The following is a 17,643-nucleotide window of genomic DNA, read 5'->3' on the forward strand; positions in this document are numbered from 1 at the left end:
TGACTTGAAAACCACCATCAGCACATTTGGGATGACAAGACAAGCAATCAAAACAATGTTTGCCTTGAAAACCATACTAAGAGAAGAGATGTTAGAGCACATTTGGTATGACAAAAACAATGTTTGCTTTGAAAACCACCAGATGTTACAGCACATTTAGGATGACAAGACAAGCAAACAAAACAATATTTGTTTTGAAAACTACAATCAAAGGAGAGATGTTAGAGCACATTTGGAATGACAATACACCGAAAGAAGCACGGGACACATTCATGATGTCGTTCTCAAAGAAGAACAATACAAAACTACAACTTATGGAGAATGAGCTGTTATCAATTTTGACTCATAACTACTAAAATCGTTTACAAACACCCTTCCGAAACCCACCACCGATTAGTTTCTAGTGTCGGGTTTCCTCCAAAATCGACACCCGCCATTGAACATTCCCTCATTGATATATATATATAACTACTTCAACTATTTTCTAATTTATAAACATAGTAAAAACAATTGAAACCACACCCCAAACACCCTTTCAACGCTAATTGAACAAAATTTCCCAAAATCCCCACGGAAGAGCCCAATGTACCATTATCACGCAGTGGGCTGGGCTTAGCCGGCCGGTGGACGGCCCAACTGTAAGCATCCGACGGCGGCCGAATCTCCGGTCCGTTCACTTCTCTTTTTCCTCCTCCTGCGTCCTCTAATTTCTGTACTCACCAATCTGGAACACATTCCGTACCCGTCGTTTGGATTTTGTTAAACCGAGCAATCGATTCATCTTGAAGCAAGCAAGCAAGCAAGCAAGCAATCAATCGATCAATCGATCAATGGAATCATCATCTTCTCACCTCGGTTCCCTTCCCGAAGACGTTTCAGAAGATCAAGCACAACCACAGGAGAATCAGAAATCGGTCTTCGCCTCCAAGCCTAATCGCCCTCCGACTCTGTAAGATCTCGAATTTTCCACTGCCTCCCTTTTCTCATTCCCTCGTTGCCGCAACTATGTTTTCAGAATGTCTGCATGTACTAACCAACCTTTCATTTCTGCTGAATTGCTTAGAACTGAATCGATACATCTTTTATTACAGAAAAAATATAAAATGCCTTCATTTTCTTGATTGAAGCTCCTTATTTCGAATTCTTGTAACTCCTTTGAAGCCCAAAGAACTATTTGTTTTCATGACGGGAATTGTGTTCTTTCTGGAGAGTGAATATTGTGATTAGAATCATTCCGTGTGAATGCATGGAGTATCTTTTGACAGATTTGTAGAATCATGTTTTTGGTTATATATTGGAAACAAACTGCAGCCAATACAGCGGAAGGTTTTTTTTTTCACCAAAAAAATCTCTAAAATCAATTTGGTGGAAAGAATCTGAAATGTTCTTATACCAACGAGTGAGTGTCAGTGGGTTTCTTCTTCACTTCCTGTACCACGTTCCTTTCTTTCAATACAAAATCTTAGTTATTAATGTGTGTAAAAGTTTGACAACAACAGAGCTTTATTCATCTTGATATGTTTACCTTTTCTTGTGGAGAACAAGATTCTCTCTCTCTATCCATTCGGTTACTCATAACAAAAAAAAAAAAAAAAAAAAAAAAAAAAATTGCTTTTATGTAGACATATCAATACTAATTCTCATACATGGTTTAAATGAGAATATGAAACAAAATGGTTATGAACTAAATGAGAGTTAATAACCAGAATAAATGAGAATATGAACCATATGGGGTTATGAACTAAATGAGAGTTGTGACAATACGTGACAACTTATAACGTCATGTAATCATTTTCACCGCTATTTTATTTGAATGCATGAAGCTCATGTTGGGCTGGTTGGTATAAAGGTGATATATATTTTTATTATGGTGTTTGGATTTCGTTTTTGATTCTATGTTGTCTTGTAGGAATTCTTCACAGAAGTATTTGCCCCTAGATTGGCTTGGATATTTTGACCAAGAGGAGGATATTTCCATTCCAAACTCAAACGAGGTTATATTAATTCACTCCAGAGTTCTTGACTAGAGTCCCCTTCTTTTGGATGCCTTCTTATTTGTTCATTGAGAAGTGCACACACTCAGACAAACACAAACACACACACACGAACACTTGCATACAAGTATACATGCGAAGATAGAAGTGAACTTTCAAGGAATTGCTCTTTTTTGCCTAATATGCATCATCCTTTCAGGTTTTCCATGTCTATACAGCGGGAAAAGAAGGACCAGTTGTATTTTGTCTGCATGGAGGAGGCTATTCTGGGTGTGTGATTATTTCTCTCTTACTCCTAATTTTTCTTTGTTTTAAATTGTCTGGGCTTTAAGTCACCCATATTTGTAAGCACTACAGCTTTGGCTTAATCTAACTGCTGGTGCCACTTCTGGAAGTAGATGGTTAGCTAAGAACTTTACATTACATATTGGAATTATGATTCACAGCTTATTTCCTAGATTTTTCTAAATTAAGTAACGACGCCATTTAAGAAAGAAAAAAAAGAAGTATCTTCCCTTCATGGATTGTTAGATCTACATTCTCATTTGTTTTGGTCATCAAATGATGTTGATTGTTTTAACTTGAGACTTAAGACCCAAGTTCGTAGGGTATGTCTGAAAATGATTTCAACCATCTAATTTGACCATGACAAAAATTGTTTACATTAAATGTTTTTGTTTGGTGAGAAGCATTCTGAATGAAGTTAAAAGAACTTAGGTTGGTTTTTGACATATGTTCGCATCAGTCATGTCTTTCAAGTGGGTATTCTAAGTTGTATCCTAATTTTTGCAAATCTGGTCTTCTGTGTTCTGATAGATCCCTTTTCCATATTTTCAGTAATATGCATCGTATATTGTACCAGTTAATTATGTCGATATTTATTTTATTTTGCCTTTTGTTTTCACTATTCCTTTACACGTTTCTGGCAATAATTTGCATTAAATTTGTAATATAATTCTCTTACCTGGCTAATTGTCAAAAATTATTTCACTAGGCTTTCTTTTGCTCTATCAGCTGGTATAATAAAGGAAAAGGCTAGAGTAGTTGCAATGGACTTCAGAGGACATGGAAAATCATCTTCTGAGAATGATCTTGACTTATCAGTTGAGGTACTGATATGGAATTTTCAATGATTGTTCAGCCATCTTTAGTTCATAAATTTTCTACTGTGCTGGGAACTTGTTTGCCACTTATGAAGTTTTTTATTAAATTTGCAGACTATGTGCAATGATGTTTTGGCAGTTATAAAGACCATGTTTGGAGATTCACCTCCTGCAATTGTGCTTGTTGGTCACAGGTAGTGTATCTTTTAGTTAGCTAGCTAGTCTTGTCCCTAGAAAAAGTATAAAGTGCAAAACAATTTTTTTATGACCAGAATGAAAAGTGTACAGAAAGACCCAAAAGTTTATGAGATTATAAGAAACCGTTCCATTTTGGATTGCTGCAAAAGGACTATAGTTACAAAACAAGTCTGACAGTGATCACAGGATAAAGCAGTGAATGTATCTAGCACCTTGATCATTTACCAATCTCTATTTCTTTCATAAAACTCTTTGGTTGCTTCATAACCCAATCTCCCGAAGGTTGAAGAGAGATTATCAAATTCTTTGAAGAGAGAGTTCCACAACATTTGGCTGTAGGGTAAATGAATAAACAGATTAGATCGGTTCTCTTCTCCACTCTGGCTAAACTCATGAGACGCTGAAGTAAAAGATTTCCGAAAACACCTAGTGCAAAGCTTGCTCTTGATGTCCCAAACAATGTCTAGATGACCAAACTCATGGAATCATTGATAGTGATTAAGGAAAGGTATAAGGTTTTGTCACAGTTTCCCTCATTATGACTTGCCCAAGGAGTTGCAGAGATTTGCTAGAAGAGTGTCTTTTCCACGCCCCCGTATGGGATAAGGGTAGCAGGCTTTGGTTTGCTTGTCTTTGTGCTATTTTATGGGGACTTTGGGGGAAATAATATAATTTTAGAGGAATTGGAACACTATGGGGGGTTATGTGTCCCTTATTAGATTTCATGTTTTTCTTTCGGTTTTCGTGTGTTAGATTTTTTGTAATTTTCCTTTAGACCTTAGTTTGCTCAACTAGAGTCCTTTCCTGTGTTAATTGGACTCTTCTTGGGTTCCTTTTTTTCTTTTGCATTCTCTGTGTATTGTTTCACTTTTTCTCAATAAAAGCATGGTTTCTTACCCCCCCTCCCTCCCACAAAAAAAGAAAAAAAAGAAAAAAGAAAAAATGTCTGTCACAGTTTTATATGTCATGGGTAAACATAGTCTAGAATGAAAACTATAATAGAAAATGTTGGTGTATATTGGCTAAAATTGAATCCACCAAGATAAGAATCGATCTTCAGCTAGGCATCTCACATTGATCCATGACACAGTTGTGAGCCTAGTCTAGAATGAATACTATAATAGAAAATGTTGGTGTATATTGCCTAAAATTGAATCCACCAACATAAGAATAGATCTTCAGCTAGGCATCTCACATTGATCCATGACACAGTTGTGAGCCTTATTATCGCTTAGATCATGTACTTTCTTATTGGTTCCATGAAGAATGCAGAGTTTGGGATGTTTACTAACAAGTTCTTTGTACATTGTACAGAACTCTGTATCAATCATTTAATATCAATTCATGTAATTAATTTGTTGAAGAACTTGGTAGTTGCTTTTTTGATTGCTCACTTTGTTGAATGCGAGTGCTATTTGGGTGGATAGACTAAGGCACATCTCTACAGAACATCTACTGTTCCTTTTGTAAAATCAAAAAAACTTGATATCGTCTTTAAATTCTATTTATAGTTTAAAGTTGTGCCAATTCTGCTCCCAATTTTAATTACATTTATATGCTCAATGGAATGATTTAAATAGTATGGGAGGTTCTGTTGCTGTACATGTTGCTGCGAAGAGAGCGTTACCTAGCCTGGCTGGTTTAGTGGTTGTGGACGTTGTGGAGGTATGTTCACTGTTGTTGGTATTTCCAGAATCACAATGAATTATAAATCATATTTTTTTAAAGCAATTTTCAGCTTTCTGCAACTTTTTGGATATAGGGAACTGCCATGGCTTCATTGATTCATATGCAAAAAATATTATCCAACAGGATGCAACATTTTCCTAGCATTGAGAAAGCGGTACACTATTATCCTTGGCCTACAACAATACACATATATTTTTACTGATGTTTCTTGTTTCTCCAAGGTGGTGCGTATTTTTTATCTTTATTATAGTCCTTGGGACATTTTTCTTTATTTTCACAAGTTTTCTGCTATCTGATTGAATGCCTTTGTTCTATTTGAATTATGAAATTTAATAATGGAAAAAAAAAAAAAAAAAATAATAATGAACTAAATGAAATAATTCATGGGTAGAAATCTTAAGTATCAAATTTACCAATCAAAAGTCTAAAAATTAAAGATGAACTCAATAGTTCCAGTGTTGATGAGTTGTTGTCTATTTGACATAATTTTATATTAGCAAAAAGTATATTTAATTGATAAAGGAAAGCTGATAAAAGAATGCTTTAAGAACATAAATGTACTTCCATCTACCTCTAGAGTATATTGTATTCATAGACAAATATAAATTATGTTTTCTTTAACAAGAAACAACTTCTCATTGATATAATGAAAAGAAATAAAGGTTCAAGGGATACAAACTCCCAAAGGGAATGAAAAAGAAAAAAGATAGAAGCAGCAAATACAATCAAATAGAATTACCCATGAAAATAAATAAATATTTAAAGAATCCAGAACTTCTTTAGAAACTTCGTTTGAAAGACTTAGAGAGCTTGCAAATGAATGATGAAACATTGAATAAGTCCTCCACGGAAGATTAGTTACTTTAAAATTTTCAAAGAAAACAAAAAACGAATCACCAACCGACAAGAAACCTTCTAAAACACATCATAACACAACCTCAAAAAAATCTTCAACTTTGCAAGAACTATTAACCTATTGAAAGGAGCTTTGGGCAAACTCTCACCAGCAAAGAAATAAGAAACCACCTCATGCAAGTCAATCCAAATATCTCAGAGACGACGACAAAACATTGCAAAGCTAAACCATGACACAAGTTCCTTCTTGGGGCAAAGGAGGAATTTCACGAAACTCAAGACCACAGGCTTCTATAAACGGAGAAAATTTTGCCAACATGAATGAAGGATGAAGATATAGGAGGAGTCTTCTTGTCCCAATCTCGAAATAATAAGTCAGAAGCTTTTGAAACTGAATCTTCAAGAACATCAATCTCCATATTGAAATCCACTAAGACTTATTCCAGACTACTCAAACTTACCTTTAGTCAATCTTAGCAACGTCACTACAAGATGGAGGGTCCTTTGTTGAGTGAATAACTCTTGTTAAACCAAAAACTGGATCTAAAGAAGTGAGGACAAAATAGTTGTTGGGGGATAAGAGTTTAAACTGCCTAAAACTTGTAGAAGATGCTCCCAATCCTTTTTGTCAAAAGAAGCTTAAAACATCCTTCCCTTGGGGTTTCGAAGAAATTCGCTTAACATTCCCAGAAGGCCTACCATCCTGTTTTTAGAAACCCAGCTGGAACCAAAATGGATTTGTTTTTGCACCACCATTAAACAGGAAGAAATCTCTATAAACCATCCAAAATGGTAAATTTTTTTAAAGATTCTAGAACATCCATCAGCCTGCTTAACTTGACATTGAAAGGACAGTTTCAATGAGTGGCAAGGGATTGTTCCAGCCGTAATAAAGTATTCCAATGAAGTTTAACAAAATTGAGACACTTTTTTCTTTCTTCCAAAAGTAAAACCCGTGAGCAAATGAAACAAAAAAAGGATTTATTGGCAATACTACAACAGCTTTCCATCTGACGGCTAATGCAAAAATGAAAAATACTTGTCTTAGAAGAAGAAAATAATTAGAAAGAATTAGAGGAAGGCTGAAGGAATCCTTAATGAAGAAACTGAAGAAAAGGATTTGGTTGCAGCAAGGGGAAAAAAGGAAGGGACGGAGAGCATAGAAGAGGGGGGGAGCATTTTGGGACACGGATTTAGTAACCTTATTAGGAGCAAGGAACAAGGAGAAATAATAAGTAATGTATATTATGCTTTTAATTGCATAAATCATAATTTTAATAGTGGTACTTCACCATCAGCCCCTATTTGGATGTTTTTTTTTTCTTCTAGAAATTGGTGTTTTGTTACTTGGTGAATGTTGTCAAGGATTAAAGGCTAAATACTCACCTATAGGAAAAAATTGATATAAATGTTTTTTCCCCTATTTTTATGGTTTTGGATCTTTACTGGTTTCGATTATCTACTGGATTTGTTTATCTACGTTAGTTATCTGATATTATTTATTAAATTGGTCATGCAACAAATTGTTTAATATCACCAATAGGAGATTTCATGTTAAATAAATGCCTTTCTCATCTGACAGAGCCTTTGAACCATAGGTGAAATATCACATTTTCTTCTGCCATATTCTTCTATTAAATGATGTCTTCTCTTCATTATCTTATTGTAGTAGAGTTTGACCCTATTAACCAATTTAAAAAAACTGCATGAATCTGTAGATTGAATGGAGTGTAAAAGCAGGTTCTTTGAGGAATGTTGACTCTGCCCGTGTATCAATTCCCTCTACGCTTACATATGATGATTCGAAGAAATGGTTGGTCACTTGTCAACTATATTGTTCATCCAGTAGTATGCTAAAAGCTTGTTCATATTTTCCTTCTTGATTAGCCGATTTCATCAACTGCTCAGTTCTTAGTCCTGTATCCGTGAAATATCTGAATTTCTGGTGCAGCTATACTTACCGAGCAAAACTGGAACAAACGGAACAATATTGGAAAAGCTGGTATGAAAATGAAAATCTGTGATTACTTGTTCTGCAACCACATTTTAATCAGTCCTTATGTTGTTATGTATGATTTGCAGTTACCAACCCTCCCTCTTTCCCCTTTCTTTTTGTCTTCTCTTGGAATTCAAATTTGAGTATTCAGGAAAGAGGGGAACACAATATATAATTGCATTTTTAAGTTGGCTGCCCAAGAAGATACATATATGCTCTTCCTATTCTCATATACGAGTTTTTTTAGAAATATTATTTAAGTAGACAGGACTCTTCATAAAACTATCTGGTTATGCTCGAGTCCTGTCTTATAACAATTTTACCAAACTGGAGAAGAGGTATCACTATCAGTTATTGAAAAAGAGCTTGCTAGGTTTGGGTGGAACTTGAGTCCTATTGTGCATGCTGCATTTACTAAGACTAGGTTTTGTATATAACTCACTGGAGTCATTGTTTCAAAATGATATGTTAATATCTATTGATTATTTTTATGATGATTGTCTCATCCCTGTTATTCTAAGTTCACTTGTGCATGAACATGCTGTGAACGTCATTGTTAAAATGGCCGCTATAAAAAAATGCACATGCGCACGAGCGCGCACACACTGACACACATATGATGGTTAGTAGAATAGGGTAAACACATCAATGTTCTTTATGTCATGTAGTTTATCTTTCAAGTATATTGTGATGATTGCGAATAATTTGTTTGTATTTTATAGTCTAGTTGGTTATTCTGGTTGTCTCTTTTCTTTTCTTCATTCAACCCTTTTGTAAGACTATATAAGGCTAAGACCGAATGTGAGGCAATTAAGACTTCGATTTTGAAATTCAGATCTTTATCTTCCATCAAAGGTTACAGAGGAATCGAGAGTCTGATTTTCTTAGAGGGAGGGAGAGAGAGTCAAGTCAATTCATATCTTAGATCGAAAGCCTGCAGCAATCTTTATGAAAAATGATAGCTATCATCTGGAATAATGGTGAGCTAGAATTTGTCCTATGAAAATCCGAGAGCGTTCTCCTTTTTGTTCATGTATGGAGTTAGGAGGTGGGGAGGATGAGGAATGCATAAACCGAGTTAATAATGTCTGAAGATACGTCTATTTCAGATTCTTATTGTTTTAATTATTTTTCTCTGATTACTTGCAACTTATTGGTCAAATTCATTTGACTTTCTTTTGGTTTTTATATCCTCTTCATATGTTATATTTAGTAAATTGGTTAATAATGTTGCAGGTATGAGGGCCTTTCAGAAAAATTTCTTTCATGTCCTGTTCCAAAGCTTTTGCTTCTAGCAGGGACTGACAGATTGGACAGGTTATTAAAAACGCCCTATAAACCCGTTTTAGTTTGTCTATTTTAGTAATCAGCCATCATACTTGTATATTTTGGTTTGACTCTTTTCCTATTCTTTTCCATCTTGGAATATTCTTTCTTTGTTTTTTAATATGTCCTGAAAAACCTTGACCAACAAATCCTTAGTATATCAAGGAAAGGATTCAGGTTCCTCAAAACTTTGACCATTTTATCATCACAAAAGGGGGGAAAGAGGTGATAATATGCTTTGCGTCCTCCTAAGCTTTCTTACAAATGGAGCTCAATTTTGAGTTGAGAGAGCAAGTGATTTCTGTTTTCGCAATCTTTTGTTTCGGTGAGTTAGGTGTCAAATGAAGAGTTCAAACTTCTTTGGAGAGACTCAAGATATTTACAAAAATGAGCAAGGACTAATTCACCTTGACTCGAGCAAGAGAAAACGGGTTTCACTATCAACAATTCAACAAAATAGAAAGCTTTTTAGATCCAAGTATGGATGATGAGGCATATCTAAGTTAACATATACAAAGGGAGAATGAGCAGGGTGAGGATGAAGCAGACACAGGAAGTTTGCATGCTTGAAGCTACCTCTTGATCAATAATTTCATTAATGACCAGTTGCATAATGTCTTTTAATAGGAAAATTCTCTGCAATAATGTATTTTAACAGTAGAAGAGATTATGATCCAAAATGAACATTGTGTGTATGAACATGTGTAAATAAATGTACGTTGCTTGTGCTGAATTCCTGTGGTGGTTTTTGGAGATCTTTGTACTTTACCTTCATTCTCCAAATATTTGTATTGATAAACATGTGATTATTCAGCCACCATGGGTCAACCTAATGGTTAAAAAGGGCCATGTAAATAGAAACAATAGAACTTTTGAAGGGGTTGATAGGGAGTCTTTTGATGTTTGATCCCTTGAGAGATTCCATGTTTCTCTTTAGGCGTTAGTGTGAGATCTTTCTGAAATTATTCGTTACGTTTTATTTTGTTTGATTGAAGTCCCTTTATTATCGGGTTGCTTCTTTTTGTCGACTTTACGTAGGATATAATATCCTACGAGTTATCTTAGCAATCAAATGTAGTAGGGTCACATGGCTATCCTATGAGAATATTCGAGATGTCTCTAAGTTGGTCCAAACACTCGTGGATATAAAAAAACGGATGGCTTATTTTACTCGTTTCTTTTCGTTAATTACTTTCTTATTGAAAGAGTAAAGTACCTTAAATTTTGAAGTAGATGTTCTAAAGAACTGTACATGTTTTATGACAGAACACTTACAATTGGTCAAATGCAAGGGAAGTTTCAGATGGTGGTAGTCAGACATACTGGCCATGCTATTCAGGTTTTTCTTTGTTTCAATTGACAAATTTCTTCTTCCATCTTGCTACCATGTTTTGTGAGCTATAATTATTGTTTGAACCGTGCAGGAAGATGTGCCGGATGAGTTTTCGAATCTGATACTAAATTTTATTTCCCGCAACCGCATAGGTCCGCATGGGGTCGAGGTTAGTATCAAATTCCAATCTAGGGTAAATGGAAGAAAAAAGTAGAGGCTTCATCTGTACATAGTGTTTTCTTGTTACGTAGAATCGCCAACCTCATGACGTAAACTTCATATTGCAGATACCGGGACTTCGTAAACCGCAGCAGTAGCAACCTTCAAACGGACACCGGAGAAAAAGATCATTTACAGTTTCTCCTACAGGTATTTGATCTCTCCGAATAATTTCTTTCGAAGCAAGGAACGAGTGAGTAATGGAAAATCCAAGTTCGTTTTTTTTAACAATGCAGCTTAGAAACGGAGTCGGTATGACAAGTAAAGATGTTGTTCCAAACATAGCAGTTGCTTTGGAGTAAAGCTAGTTTTGAGTAGAGGTACATTTCTTAAAGCATCATCTACCCGACTCGCACGAATTGATGTCGATTGTAGTTCGTTTTCTGAACTTGTGTGAACGGTAATGGTCTGATATTGTGTTCTTATGAGGTCGTATGGGTTCTGTGATGCCCCAAGGAGGACTGTAAATGAGATGAATAACTCATATGGCTATTATTAATTTTGGTGAAGCCACTACTTTGGATAACTCTATAAACCATGATGTATTAGACAACATATCTGTTTATATAGCTACAAATTTGAGGTGTGGATATTATTATAATGGACTATAAGCTCCCTTCCCCTATGTTCTAAGTTCATTTCATTTGGACGGTAACCGTCTCTTTATTGTTAAGACTCTTTTTGATTGATTAGTGTGAAACTGTATTAACGCTCACCTCCACCCCCAAGGGCTCAGACTTTGGTAGGGGTGGACTCGAGCTAGCCCTGATATAGTCTTTCAGTTCCTTTCTGATAAACAATACGTACTACTCATAATGAAAAAGAAGATCTTGATTTATTTATAGACAGATATTGTAACAACCCAGATCCACCGCTAGCAGATATTGTCCTCTTTGGGCTTTCCCTTTCGGGCTCGCCCTCAAGGTTTTAAAACGCGTCTATTAGGGGAAGGTTTTCACACCCTTATAAATGGTGATTTGTTCTCTTCCCCAACCAATGTAGGACATCACAGATATCGTGTCGTGTGTACTGATTGACCAGGTGCAACTAGTACCTGTTGACAGATGATAGATAGAAGAGCGGGTTCAAAAGTCTCTAATGGTTCATGATAAAGATGTCTATAAGGTCTCATCTTGATATTTCAAGGCTCTAATGACATACCCTCTAATGATCTGTATCCCTCATGGTTGTTTGGAAGCTCCGACTAAAGTAAAAACTTGCATTCCAATGGTTTAGCAAGCCATTTTGGTGGTCTCTAATCGTTGTTTTTTGTCCTCCACGACTTAGAAAGGATATACGGAGTTTTGTCGAACGTTATTTCACTTGTCAAAAAGTGAAGAGGAACTTCAACTAATGCTATGATTTATAAGCTCTTTCCAAAGTTGCTATAAATGAAATTTGGAAAAGAAGTTTAAGAGCTTAATTTTGATAATATTAGAAAGTCTTCGAGACTTTTTCTAGGTAGATAGGATGACTTCGGCTTGTTCTTGTCGCTCGGCAGTCGACGACTAGAATGTCTTGATTGAGCAGTTATTTTCTGTAGTCACTCCAAAAAAAAGCATCAAGACCGAGAATGACTAGAATGTCTTGATTGAACAGTTATTCTCCATAGTCACTCCAAAAAAAAGCATCAAGATCGAGAATGAATTAAATATAGTTAACACGTGCAAACGCCGGCTTTCAAAATGTGAAGCCAAATAATCCTTTTCCCAGTTGTGAAGAATTTACCAATTAAATGCTTTGTCTATCTTTATATTCTTTTTTCCCTACTAAAGATCTAAAGTAAAAAAATTTCATGCTTTAAAATAAATATTATATAAATAAAATAAAAACGCTCAACATTCATCAACAAAGGATCCGTGGCGCAATGGTAGCGCGTCTGACTCCAGATCAGAAGGTTGCGTGTTCGATTCACGTCGGGTTCAATTTTTATTAAATTTTCCTTCTTCCGAAATTACCTTTTCCGCCCTGCCCGTGATTATTTACTATTATTATTCTTTTATAAAAAAAACTATTTTCCGTATGTTTTTGTCCCCTCGGTCACTCCGCCGCCGTCTGCCCAATGGCCCGTAATTTGGCGAATCTAATTACAGCTGTATTTTTTCAAAAATTAATGATAATAAATTAAATTAAAATGGAGGGGGAAAAAAAAAAAAAATCTAATTTTACTCATAAACTTGTTTAATTAATTTTAGCTTCATTCAATAAAAGAAAATATGTTTAGATGTGTTTAATGAATCATTAAAAAAATATGGTGCAAAATTGATACAATTTTAGAGCAAATAACGACTTTTAAGTTATATATATATATATATATATACTCCCTCGTTGGCATTCACTCATTCAGAACTTAATTTGAAAGCCATATTTTGATCGGGACGTTTTCGGGATGTCCGTAATAACTAACTAATGACAAGTGTTTTTACTTGTGTGGATCCTATCTCAGGAACTTGATGAGTTGATCCGCTCGTCGTGCCTTTACTGCTATATCAAGAGTTACTCTTGCTTGATCTAAAATAGATAGTGGATTTCTTTTCGTCCTCTGTTGAATCTTTTTCATGGCTCGATAGATAATTTGATAAGCCAATGATTTTTTTCCGTGTTATATATATTTTGTGAATTTCAGTGTTTTATCGTAAATTTGTTCATTAATCAAATTTAATTTGAGTTTAATTTCATTGAAATTAATGAGTCAACTCAAATACTCCATTTTCATCCCGCCATTGATTTGGTCTCAATTTCATCGAATTAGATACAACTAGTACTTGAAGGTGAAGGCGGCAACATCCTCATTTGAGTAGGTTTTATTTTATGAACCGTTCAGAAAATTCAAGTTTGAAATTAACATGATTCTGGAACAATCAAGGAAGGTCGAAGGTTCAATTTTTTTTTTTTTTTCCGTCTAAATTCTATAAGTGTACTTAGCAAACCATTATAAATAAGAACTTGAGAATTTCTTAGACCCGAGCTTAACCGGTACAATACTCCATTGACTTCCCTCCTTATACATTTTAAAATTATAAGATTTTAGTGTAGGCCGAAGAGACCGAAACTCAAGTGGTTGAAGACGAAAAACATGCTCGGGATAGTTGAGGAAAAAAATGGTCAAAGTCAACCTAAAGGAAGACTAGAATATTGAAGAAGTGAAAACCATGCTTTAAGTTTGAGATTTTAGGGTCGGTTTGAATAGACTTTTGATGATTTTTTTTTTTAAAAAGGTTTTAAATAATAGAAAAAAAATTAGGGTATGAATTTATATTTTTACTAAATATTATTTAAACCTTAATAATAATAAAAACATAAATGGTTATTGTTAAGAATAAATTTGAAAATTTAATAGGATAATAAAAGGAAATAATTGAATTAAAAACCTTGGTCTTATGAATCGAAGGTCGCAAGTTCGAGCCCCGCCGTCAACTAATTCTCATATTAGTGTGTTTACTCTAATATCTATTTTAAACTCTAATAAAAGAATATAATAATAAAAACATAAAGGGATATTTTTAAGAATAAATGTGAAAATTTAATAGGATAATAAAAGGAAATAATTGAATTAAAAAAATGTTTGATTTTGAATAATAATATAAAATATGGTCCCATAGCTTAGTTGGTTAGGACATTGGTCTTATGAGCCGAAGGTCGTGGGTTTCGAACCCGCTGAGACTAATTCTCATATTAATGTAGGGTTAGTTAAACTGACTATGTTAGGGTATGAATATATATTTTTACTAAATATTATTTTAAACTTTAATAAAAGAATATAATAATGAAAACATATATGATTATTTTTAAGCATAAATTTGAAAATTTAATATGATAATAAAAAGAAATATTTGGATAATGATACTTAATATAAAACTGGTCTCATAGCTCAGTTGGTTAGATCGTGGCTCTTATGAGCCGAAGGTGGCGGGTTCGAGTCCCGGGACCAATTCAAATATTTGAGTGTAGACCCTATAATGAATAAATGTGAAAATAATTGATTTTGGATAATGATATATTAATATAATAAATTTGAAAATAATTGAATTAAAAAATGTTTGATTTTGGATAATGATATATTTATCTAATATATGGTCCCGTAGCTCAGTTGGTTAGAGCGTTGGTCTTATGAGCCGAAGGTCGCGGGTTCGAGCCCCGTCAGGACCAATTCAAATATTTGAGTGTATGCCCTATAAGGACCAATTCAAATATTTGAGTGTATACCCTATAATGAATAAATGTGAAAATAATTGAATTAATAAATGTTTGATTTTGGATAATGATATATTAATATAATAAATGTGAAAATAATTGAATTAAGAAATGTTTGATTTTGGATAATGATATATTAATATATTATATGGTCCTGTAGCTCAGTTGGTTAGAGTGTTGGTCTTATGAGCTGAAGGTAGCGGGTTTGAGCCTGCTGGGACCAATTTGCGTTGATTTTAACGAGTTGCGGGTTCTAGTCCTAGGAAATGATTTTAAATATTATTTTAAACTTTAATAAAAGAATATAAAAGGAAATAATTGAATTTAGGAAATACAAAAATTTTTATCCTCTGTTTTAGCACCATTATGTAGAAGTGGTAGAAGGACAGCTCTTTATCTCATGGAATTCATGGTGCAAAAGTAGCGTGTTTAACTCCACATAAGGTTATGTGTGACATTCTCATGCTTACCCAATTGTCTTAGATATAAAAGGTCATAACGTGGAACGACCCGAAATTTTTTACTTAATTTAAGGTCGCTACTGTATACATATCATGAACATTGAATGAAGAAGTACTTCATTTAAGCTTTCATAAAATCACCTTCATCTTAAAACACAGCCATAAACTTATATGTTTTGAAAACACCTTAAAAAACGACACAACAAAAGACTAAATAAAATAAATAAACGTTTGACATATTCTAGCTTAAGTCTAAGAAAATAAATACGACTACCCTATGCATGTGCCATGGTCTCGAGTTGCGATGCTATCGTCAACTGTATAGGAATTCCTTGACTTAACCTGAAATGAAAGTAGCACGTGGCTTGAGTATTTAAAAAAATACTCAGTAAGTGACCCCACTATTTGGGGTTAAATGCAATAATATGCGAATGCAATGATGAGACCTAGCATACCTGTCTATTTTCCTACGGAAATATCCTAACGGGTAACTTGGATGTGTACCATATACTTTACACAGAGCCCATACGTGAGTCAGTTCGCACATCGTTGGGCCACTTTCCTTGTCGGGTGAGCATACTCTGGGAGCTCCTTAGGCCGAACACCCGTTGCAACTAGTAACCGTCACGACAACATTAAGTTAAACATTAATGATCATTTTCCTACCTGACCGTCGCAACATTATGATAAACATAATGATTGTTTTCCTGCTTGGTCATCGCAACATTATGATAACCATAATGATCGTTTTCTTGTCTCGTAACATACGCGTCTGTACTATCGTGAAGGGTGAGGGGTATCCCCCAATGCATGAGTACACAATAATGCATGAGGTCCAACGTTTTTCTATTTTCATTATCATTTAATACAACCCCGCTAGCGTTCCGTACATATTATATCGTTTTTCATATCATTTCACATATCGTTTAGCATATCTTACATGCATATGCCGGAGTTGTATTTCATGCTAGTTCACCGTTTTGCATGTCAATCACATCATATCATTCAAATTACATAACTATATCATATCATAACATTCCATGCTTCCAGATGTAATAATTTTCACATTATACATATCATACCATAACATATTGGATCACAATATATCATATCATAAACATGTCAATTATCACATATCTCGTATCATAACATGTTTCATATCATTTTCATATCATATCACAATATATATATCTCTGTCATTACATGTCGTATCATAATCATATTATATCATAAACGCTTCGTGGTCGTATTGTTCCCTAACTTATCATAGCCTTAACATTCTTATATCTATCACAGTCATAACGTTACATGAACGTACCTTAGTCATGTCATTACAGGAACGTATCCTAACGCTATCGTTCTATCAATCTATCATAATCTTATCCCTTTCTACCCATAACCTAACCATATTCTTTTATCAATCGATCGTGACCGTATCGTTTTTATCAATCTCTCATATTCATAGCACTTCGATATGTAACCTAACCTCAAAATTTCATGACGTATCTTATTCCTATCATTACATTAAGTTTAGTGCATTCTTCTCGTATCCTATCTTAAACATATCATTAAACACATCGTACCATAAGTATTATCATACAATTCACATATTATAACATATACATATCATATCATAAGCATATCGATCCATAAACAATCACACATATCAGTATATATGACACGTGCAGAACCACGGGGCACGTGTCAACATCCAATATAACCGTGTCGATAGTAAGGTCACTTACTTAGATAGACTTAGCTGAAGTTCTATCTAACTTCATTAACTTTCTTTCGCCCCTTGAATTCGTTTTCACTTATGCCCAGGCTCTTCACCTATTAAAGATGTTCACCAAATTCCTTTATAATTCTAATTCCTAAATTTTGTTAAGTATTTAACAAATCTTAATTTTTCCATTTAAATTTAATGTTTCTTCCGATATAAATATGTCTAACAATACAATGTCTACTAACATATACTATAATTTTATAATATATTTAATAATTACTTTATAAATGAAGATATATATCTCGAGTCTTATTTGTGTTAGGTCTTCTCTTTACTCTTTGTATTTCCCTTTTTCTTCATTATCTTCATCTCTATATTTCTCTTTTTTTTTTTTTTTTTTTTTTTTTTTTTTTTTTTTTTTTTTTTTTTTTTTTTTTTTTTTTTTTTTTTATAAATTAGGTTATGAAGATCATTTGAATTATAAACACTTTAATTCAAACAATATTTAATGACTAATCATTTTAATATTTATACTCAAATATACTAACA

General features: G+C 34.0%; 1 protein-coding gene and 2 non-coding genes across 4 annotated transcripts; all 3 read left to right on the plus strand.

Moving 5' to 3' along the window:
* Nucleotides 1-531: 531 nt before the first annotated feature.
* Nucleotides 532-11,314, plus strand: LOC111796923 (protein phosphatase methylesterase 1). Of its 2 annotated transcripts, none has more exons than XM_023679735.1 (14): nt 532-949; nt 1,910-1,994; nt 2,194-2,264; nt 2,989-3,103; nt 3,212-3,291; nt 4,876-4,960; nt 5,058-5,138; nt 7,558-7,652; nt 7,791-7,841; nt 9,072-9,152; nt 10,428-10,500; nt 10,586-10,686; nt 10,782-10,863; nt 10,950-11,314. In XM_023679735.1, the coding sequence occupies exons 1-14, from the start codon at nt 831-833 to the stop codon at nt 11,013-11,015; spliced, it is 1,185 nt and encodes a 394-aa protein (XP_023535503.1). In that variant the 5' UTR covers nt 532-830; the 3' UTR covers nt 11,016-11,314. The 2 variants fall into 2 exon arrangements, 1 of the variants encoding a protein (XP_023535503.1); XR_002815441.1 differs by having other exon boundaries at nt 537-949; nt 10,586-10,663.
* Nucleotides 11,315-12,566: 1,252 nt separating this feature from the next.
* TRNAW-CCA lies at nt 12,567-12,638 on the plus strand. Its single transcript has one exon. It is a non-coding gene; the product is annotated as a tRNA-Trp (tRNA).
* A 2,150-nt stretch (nt 12,639-14,788) lies between these two features.
* Nucleotides 14,789-14,862, plus strand: TRNAI-UAU. Its single transcript has one exon. It is a non-coding gene; the product is annotated as a tRNA-Ile (tRNA).
* Nucleotides 14,863-17,643: the final 2,781 nt, after the last annotated feature.

This window comes from Cucurbita pepo, chromosome LG06, assembly GCF_002806865.2.
Source record: "Cucurbita pepo subsp. pepo cultivar mu-cu-16 chromosome LG06, ASM280686v2, whole genome shotgun sequence".
Lineage (NCBI taxonomy): Eukaryota > Viridiplantae > Streptophyta > Magnoliopsida > Cucurbitales > Cucurbitaceae > Cucurbita > Cucurbita pepo.

What these genes read in the sequence shown, in the direction of transcription:
- LOC111796923 (XM_023679735.1), top strand. Translation starts at nt 831, where the DNA reads ATGGAATCATCATCTTCTCACCTCGGTTCCCTTCCCGAAGACGTTTCA. An exon ending in ATTGTGCTTGTTGGTCACAG is followed by an intron (nt 3,292 to 4,875) that starts GTAGTGTATCTT and finishes TGATTTAAATAG; the next exon opens with TATGGGAGGTTCTGTTGCTG. An exon ending in GGGACTGACAGATTGGACAG is followed by an intron (nt 9,153 to 10,427) that starts GTTATTAAAAAC and finishes GTTTTATGACAG; the next exon opens with AACACTTACAATTGGTCAAA.